Below are 8,206 nucleotides of genomic sequence, written 5' to 3'. Positions count from 1 at the left end.
CCTGTTCTGTACTCCCCATGATGTCGCCGGCGATCGCTGCAACTCCGGCCGATAACTTGCGGGTCAACTCGGGCGAGTCAAACCGTCGTGTTGACCGAGTTGACTCGGCAGTCAATGGTTCTGCATCTGCGGTCAAACCCGTCGTTCGTGCTGAGGTTCGGGCTACTGTTTCTTTTCGTGACGCTCTTGCACCTCCGTCTCCTCGCACCGTGCAGAAAAGTTTCGAGGATGTGCGTAATTCGATGGAGGAGCTGCCTGAGCCGTCTATTCTGGATGGTAAGCCGGGTATCCGATTCCCGGTTGAGGTAATTTCTTCACTGATCGAACCTTTTAAATATGCTCTAGTCGGTAAAATTTCGGGGAACAGGTCCTTAGTCCCTAATTCTTCGATTTCTGTGGCTTTCGAAAAAATGGGACTAGTGCGATCGTTTGACTTGAAATTCTTACCCAGAGGTTTTTTGGTCATTTCTCTCTCATGTGAAGAAGATTACGCGCGCGTTTGGTCGAGGGGGAACATTTTTGTGGGACCACTTGGGATCCGTTTTTCTAAGTGGACCCCCGAATTTAATCTGCATGAGGAATCCCCCATTGCGCCAGTCTGGATCCGTTTTCCGGGCTTACCCTTGCATTTGTTCAACAAGCGTACTCTTTTTGCTCTTGCGAGTCTTGTTGGTAAGCCTGTTAAGATGGACGACCACACCGCTGATGTCTCTCGAGGCGCTTTCGCCCGAGTATGTGTGGAAATTGATGTTTTACAGCCTCCCATTCAGCAGGTTTGGGTTGGTTGGGGTGATCACACACAGGTTATTGATGTCATTTATGAGAAGATCCCCGCATATTGCATTGACTGCAAGATGCAGGGACATTCAGTTACCGTGTGTTATTCTCACGGGAAGAATCCTAGGCCGTCGAGGCCTAAACCCGTTTTTCAAAAATCTCAAGATCCAGTTCCTCCCAAAGCACAAACACCCCAGGAGGGTGCTGTTCCTGTCTTTAATCCTGGACCACAGCCTCAGCTTCATTTAAATGGCGATGGCCCTAGACGTAGACGGAGGAGGCGGCCTGTGCACAGGGGTCCTCCTGCTGGAGCCCCCCCTACAGTTCATGATGTTCCGCATCAAGTTACTTCCTCAAATGCCTTTGAGGTTTTGTCACCCTGGCATGATGAGGCTCAGCGTTGCGACGCTACTGAGTTGGTTGGTCTTAATCCTGATCTTGGATCCCACTTGGAGGTTGTGGGTGATGGTTTACTTGGAGATGCTCCTTTGGATCAGGCTCCTGTTGTTGATGTTGACCCGATTAGTTTGGGTCTGCCCATTGTTGACGCCTTACCTTCGGGTACGGCTTGTGTGTCTGTTCAGTCTTTGGTTCATCAGTTTGAGGAGGGGGGTTTTGGCACTTCTGTTCAGTGCATGGAGAATCACAGCTGCCATTCGATTCCTTCCATTCCTTCTTCTCCAGATGTTTCCTCTCATCTTGAGGAACTTGTTGCTCAACAGGGGTCTCCTGTTTGTGAGCGGATTGTCGAGCGTATGTCTACTGATGACCTCGACACGGGGTTTGATCGACATTCTGATTCTGGTGCTCAGGATACTGATATGTCAAACGTGAATAAAAGGAAAAAGGAAGCGTTGGGAGTTTCGTTTAAGCGGCGGCCGGGTGCTTCTGCTCATCGATCTCCATGAATTCCCTCATTTGGAATGTTCGGGGACTTCGGAGTTCGGAGTCCCAACAGCGGCTTCATGCTTATGTGAAGGCGCATCAGATTAAGATTTTGGCCATTTTGGAGCCGATGATCATGTTGGACCAGAGATTCATGACTCGCCGTTTTGGTTTTTCTAGAGTCATTTCGAATCTTTCTGGTAATATTTGGGTTTTTTCATCCGCGGATGTGCAGACTGAGTGTGTTTTTGATCATGCTCAGTTCCTGCACATCAAGGTGTCCGCCTCTTTTTTACCGACTGAGGTGTTTTGTTCATTTGTTTATGCCAGCTGCGGCTACGTTGAGCGCAGAGATCTTTGGTCTTCCCTTCTTCAGGTCAAGCCTGCTCTGGGTCCTTGGCTTGTTGGCGGTGATTTTAATGTAGTCAGAGATGCATCTGAGTGTTTGGGCACCCGTGGTGGTAGGCTTCTACCCATGGAGGAGTTCAATACTTTCATTTTGGATTCTGGTCTGGTTGATGCCGGTTTTGAGGGCTCTTCGTTCACATGGACGAATAAGACCATTTGGAAGCGGTTGGACAGGGTTATGGTCTCCGTTGATTGGGGTGATCATTTCAGCTCCATTCGTGTTGAACATCTTCCCCGTACTTTCTCTGACCACTGTCCGCTTTTGGTCACCGCTCCGGTTTTTGCCCGTGGGCCGAGCTCGTTTCGCTTCCAGCGTATGTGGCTTCGGCATCATGGTTTTTTGCAGACTGTTCGGCTTAATTGGTTTCTGCCTTGTAGTTTGAGTGGTATGCCTCGCCTTTTTGCTAAGATTAAGCGCCTCAAACATCACCTCAAGTGGTGGAATCAGGATGTTTTTGGGAACCTTTTCGATAAAATCATTGAGGCTGAGAGGGCTGTTCGGTCCGCTGAGGTTGTCTGTGAGGCTGATCCTTCTGAGTTGAATTGGACTTATCTGTCAGATCGCAATGAGGATATGGCCCGTGTCACCGCCATGGAGGCGGAATTTTGGAGACAGAAAGCTGCTTGCCACTGGTTAGAGGATGGTGAGAGGAACACCAAACTCTTTCACAACATGGTGAAGAAGAAAAGGGTGGCGAATAAGATTTTCCGCATCTGGGATAATGGGGTATGCCTGACGTCTCCTGAGTTGATTCAGCAGTCGGGAGCCTCGTTTTTCCAGCATTTGCTTACTGGTGACCCCTCTGCGCTTGCGAGTCCTGATTTTTCGGGCTTCCCCTCCGTTATCTCTGCTGTGGAGAATGAGGGTATTGTTGCGACCCCTTCTTTGGAAGAGGTTCGTGCGACCGTCTTCTCCATACATCCTGATAGTGTGGCTGGGCCTGATGGCTTCTCCTCGGCGTTCTTTCAGCATTGTTGGGAGATTGTTCATCAGGATGTTTTTGATGCTGTCCTGGATTTTTTCAGGGGTTCTCCCCTCCCCCAGGGTTTTACCGCCACCACAATCACTCTGATCCCCAAAGTCGCGGGTGCTCATGCTTGGTCGGACTTCCGTCCGATTAGTCTGTGCAATGTCACTAATAAGATCATCTCTAAGCTGTTGTACTCTCGGCTGAGGGTTGTGGCGGAGAGACTTATTTCACCGAATCAGAGTGGCTTCGTTCCGGGTCGGATGATCTCCGATAATATTCTCCTAGCCCAGGAGCTCACTCACAGTCTCACTCTCCCCACTCGTGGCGGTAATGTTATCCTAAAGTTGGATATGGCCAAGGCCTATGACAGGGTCCAGTGGCCTTTCCTCTTCGAGGTTTTGAGACACTTTGGTTTCTCGCAGCGGGTTGTGGAGATGGTCTCGGCTTGCATATCTCATTGTCATTTCTCCGTGAACATCAATGGCTCTCTCTCGGGGTTCTTTGGTTCCACTAGAGGCCTCAGACAGGGCGATCCCTTGTCCCCCATGCTTTTCATTTTGGGGGCGGAGTACCTATCGCGCGGCCTTGATCGCCTCTACCTGCAGCATCCTGAGCTCAGGTACCGCTCTGGTTGTGATATCCTGATTTCCCATCTGGCTTATGCTGATGATGTCATTATTTTCGCCAATGGTGGGTCTCGTAGTTTGCGGCGCCTTATGGGTTTACTGCATCATTATGAGAATTGTTCGGGTCAGCTGGTGAACGCTGTCAAAAGTTCTGTTATCTTGCCTCCGAGGTGTTCTGAGCGACTTCGCTCTCGGATTTTGCGCATCACCAGGTTTGCGGAGGGTCATTTGCCCCTCAAGTACCTCGGAGTCCCCTTGTTTAGGGGTAACCGAGTATGTTCCCTTTTTGAGCACCTCCTACAATCTGTTCGTAGGAAGTTAGAGGGTTGGGAGATCCGGACGCTCTCTCCGGGTAGCCGCATAACCCTTATCCGCAGTGTGCTCCTCTCCATGCCGATTTATCTGTTTCAGGTGGTACAGCCACCGCTTGCTGTCATGGAGAAGCTTGAGCTGGTTTTCAACGCTTTTCTCTGGGGGTCGCGGACACTGGAGAAGAAATGGCACTGGGCCAAGTGGTCTCGAGCCTGTCTCCCAGTGATGGAGGGTGGTCTTGGCTTCCGCAGATTGAAAGATCTGGTGGATAGCTTTTCTATTAAGTTGTGGTTCCGGTTTCGGCAGGGCTCCTCTCTCTGGGCGAGATTCCTTTTACGGAAGTATTGCCAGATGGATGCTCCTGCCTCTGTTCTCCCTCGTGGTTTAATATCCCCCACCTGGCGTCGTCTCCTACGGATCAGACCTCGCGCCGAGCCCGGCATTCGCTGGCGCGTTGGCCTTGGAGACGTGTCCTTTTGGGATGACATATGGTTTGGGGATACTGCTCTGTCCAGCCAGTGTGAGGTCCGTGGGGGCCGTGCTGTTCGGGTTTTTCACTTTTTGTCTGAGGGGGCTTGGGATTTCGATCTTCTTTGCGCTGTGGTGGCCCCTTCTGTTGCTGAGGCGATTACCTTGACCCCGATTGCCTTTGGCGAGCCTGATTTGGCGCTTTGGATTCACAGTTCTGACGGTGCTTTTTCGATTAGGTCTGCTTGGGAGCTTGTCCGATTGAGAGACCCTGTTTCTGATATCTTGACTCCTTGTTGGGGCCGTTGGTTGAGGCCCACGATGTCTTTTTTTCTTTGGAGATTTTGGCATCAGTGGCTCCCGATGGATGATATGCTCCAACGTCGTGGCTTTGAGTTGGCTTCTCGATGCCAGTGTTGTGATATGTCGGAGACATTTACACATGTCTTCATTGATGGCCCGATAGCCCGTTATGTCTGGCATTTCTTTGGGGCCATATTTCGTGTCCGGATCCCCTGCACAGGGGATCTCAGGTTGTTCCTTAGCGCTTGGAAGAGAAATCTTCATTGGGCACCTGGGGGCCACGTCAAGGAGTTTCTGCCCTTCATTGTTTTGTGGTTTCTCTGGATGGCTCGTAGTGATGCGAAGCACCGTCAGTTGCGTATTTCTGGGGAGACTGTGAAGTCTCAGATTTTGTCTTATCTGCGTCTTGCCCATGCTGCTTTCATTGTTAAGCCCAAGCACTGGCTTGGTGCCTTTGAGGCGGCGAGATCGCTGGGAATTTTTGTTGCCTTTCAGCGGACCCATAGGTTAGCGATTGTCCGGTGGCTCTGTCCACCCCATGGGTGCTTTAAGCTGAATGTTGATGGGAGTTCGAGGGGCAATCCTGGGGAGTCGTCTGTCGGTGGTGTTGTGCGTGATTCTTCTGGCAGAGTGGTGCTCTCCTTCAGCGAGTTTATCGGAGTCGGGACCAATGTCCGGGCGGAGCTTTGGGCGGTTTGGAGGGGCCTTCTTATCTGTTCCGATCTCGGTCTTTTTCCCCTTTGGGTTGAGACCGATTCTCAGATTTCTCTTCAGATCCTGCGTTCTCGTCGGTGCCATTGGGACCTTCATCATACAGTCACTCGGATTCTGTTTCTTTTGAGGGGGCGGGCGGTTCATTTTTCACATATTTTTCGGGAGGGAAATTCGGTGGCGGATGCGTTGGCGGCGAGGGCTCATACCATTAGGGTTTATACCTTAGAGTTAGGTCTTTCACTACCCAGACACATATCCATACTGACCCGCTCGGATATCTCCGGGCTTCCCTACCTTAGATACAGATGTTCTTAGCTATTTGCAGCCCCTTCCTTTATTTGGATCTATTTCTATATATATATATATATATTTATATATATCTATATGTATTTTTTCCTTTGCAGGTACTGTCTCTTTGGAGTGCTTTGTTTCTTTGGATCTGGGTGGACTCTCGCACCTTCTCCATTGGTGCTTTTATTTGGACCACCCTGTTCTCTGGCGGTCGCTCTCTGCAGGCTTCTCCTTGGCCGCCGCTTTCTATATTTTGTGTTCTCTTGCCGGGTTTTATGGTGGCTTTGGATGATCTCTCTCAGTGGTTTCTCTGGCCCAGAGCTCCATTCATGTCGGTATTTATAAGTTCTCTGCTTTTGCTACGTGCATTGGTGGCTCTCCATGTTATCTCTTGGCTACCTCTTATATCAACGTTCCAGTCACGCTTGGATTTATGACGTTATGAGCTCCATACGTTTTCACCTTCTTCTGGGGATTTGAAGTTTCTCTTACTTCAGCTGGATTGCGACCGATCTCGGACTAGGACGCCATTTTCATGTTGGACTTACAGCGACAGACGGCTCAGAGATGGGTACAATTGGTTGTCTTTTGCACCTACATCTGAGTCGGATCTTTACAGTTTAGACATGTTTCGATTTGTTTTGATGTATTTAGCGCTGCTCTTATATGTTAATTTTTATTATACGCTTTTCCTAGGGATTAGATTTTGGCACGTGTATTTGCCACCCTAGGTTTTATGTCTTTATGTTTTATGTGTTGTCAGACTCGCTTTTAGAGAGGTCTTGGTATACCTCCCCTCTCTTTAGGCCTTATCTTGTATTTCTTTTGTGTTTATATATACAGGTAGGGGTCCGCCTAACCCCCCCGCTTTCGGCGGTGTTTTATTAAAAAAAAAAAAAAAAAAAAAAAAAAACCCTAAACCCTAAACCCTAAACCCTAAACCCGAAACCCCAAACCCCAAACCCCAAACCCCAAACCCTAAACCCTAAACATTTTCTCTCAAAGTGAATAGTGAAATAAAAAGCCAAAAAATCTCCAAATTTTCGCCTCACATGCCGGAGCCGGTTCCCGGCCGGTTCACCGGACCATCTGAACCGCCACGACGAGGCGATGCTGCTGTCAAACTTTCAAAGCAAACGGAGTCCGATTGCCCGACCAAAAGCTCATCCGAAAATCTGCAAATTCCGGCCAAAATCTCATCTCCGGCGATTTCAACTCCGTTTTTTACAAATGAGGTACCGTTGGATTCGTCTCGTCAAGGCGAGGATACTGTGAAAATTTCAAGTCATTCAGAGTTGATTTGCCCGTCCGATTTCACCACGAAAGTTCCGCCAGCACTGTTCACGCAGGAGCCGTCCGCGTTTTGCTCGATTCCGGTCAGTTCCGGCGTCCTTTCTCCGATCCAAGCCCCGATCTGGAATGCCCGTCCTCAGACGAATAAGTTCGTCCATGGCCCGTTGCCCGAATCGTTCACATTCACCGGGAATTTTAGATCTAGTCCGGCACCGCCTGTAACCCTCGTCGCGCCTGCTTCTTCTGTCAATTCCGCCGGCGTCCGAGCTCCTTTGGGAAATTCCTCTTCAGGTTATGTTCGTCCGGTCTTGGGTAATATTTCCCCACCGTCAATTGCAGGTTCACAGCCGTCGGTCGGAAACGCCCAATTTGGCGAGTTGCGGCCGAGTCAACCAACGATTTCCGTCAAATTATCTCCTGTTTTGGCCGATTCTTCTCGTTCTCTCACCGGTTCCATGCTCCTCCCTTCTTCGCCGGCCGACGGTGGTCCTCCGGTGGTACCGTTCCGGGTTGACTCGGTCGAGTCACCCATTCAACCCTTGCGGGTTGACTCGGCAGCAAGTCAATTGCCTTCTCCTAATCCCGTTGCTCCGGCAGTTGTTTTTCCTCGCTCTGTCCCTCCTGCGGTGTCTTTCAGGGATGTTTTGCGTCGTTCCTCTCCACCGTCGCAGGCTCAGGGTTTTGCTGATGTTGCTGCATCGATGGATGAGGTGCCCGCTCCGATTGTTCGAGATGGGATTCCCGGAATTTTGTTCCCGGATCAGGTTATTTCGTCCCTCTCTGCTTCTTTTAAGTTTGCTCTGGTAGGGCGTATCACTAGGAACCGGGGTTTGACTCCCAATTCTGATATATTATCTGCTTTCTCTTGTATTGGTTTGTTGGGTTCTCATACTGTTCGTTTTCTTCCTCGTGGGTATATGGTTCTCACCCTTTCCTGTGAGGAGGATTATTTGAGGTTTTGGACTCAGCCTCTTGTTTCGATTCGGTCTGTAGTGATTCGTTTTTCGAAATGGACTCCCGAATTCAAGTTTGAGGCGGATTCTCCTATTGCTCCTGTTTGGGTCAGATTTATTGATTTGCCATTGCATCTTTATGCTAAACAGAGCTTGTTTCCTATTGCTAAGATTTTAGGTAATCCAGTTAAGATTGATGAGATTA

The 8,206-nt window shown here is 49.6% G+C and overlaps 1 protein-coding gene across 1 annotated transcript; it reads left to right on the top strand.

The window, feature by feature from the left end:
* The first annotated feature begins 1,681 nt into the window (after nucleotides 1-1,681).
* Nucleotides 1,682-6,192, top strand: LOC142530729 (uncharacterized). Its single transcript, XM_075636541.1, has 4 exons — nucleotides 1,682-1,800; nucleotides 1,993-2,083; nucleotides 2,417-5,677; nucleotides 5,869-6,192. The coding sequence occupies exons 1-4, from the start codon at nucleotides 1,682-1,684 to the stop codon at nucleotides 6,190-6,192; spliced, it is 3,795 nt and encodes a 1,264-aa protein (XP_075492656.1).
* The last annotated feature ends 2,014 nt before the right edge of the window (nucleotides 6,193-8,206 follow it).

Source organism: Primulina tabacum, chromosome 17, assembly GCF_025594145.1.
Source record: "Primulina tabacum isolate GXHZ01 chromosome 17, ASM2559414v2, whole genome shotgun sequence".
Classification (NCBI taxonomy): Eukaryota; Viridiplantae; Streptophyta; class Magnoliopsida; order Lamiales; family Gesneriaceae; genus Primulina; species Primulina tabacum.
The sequence above is the reverse complement of the archived record's forward strand: the minus strand, read 5'-3'. Positions and strand labels throughout refer to the sequence as shown.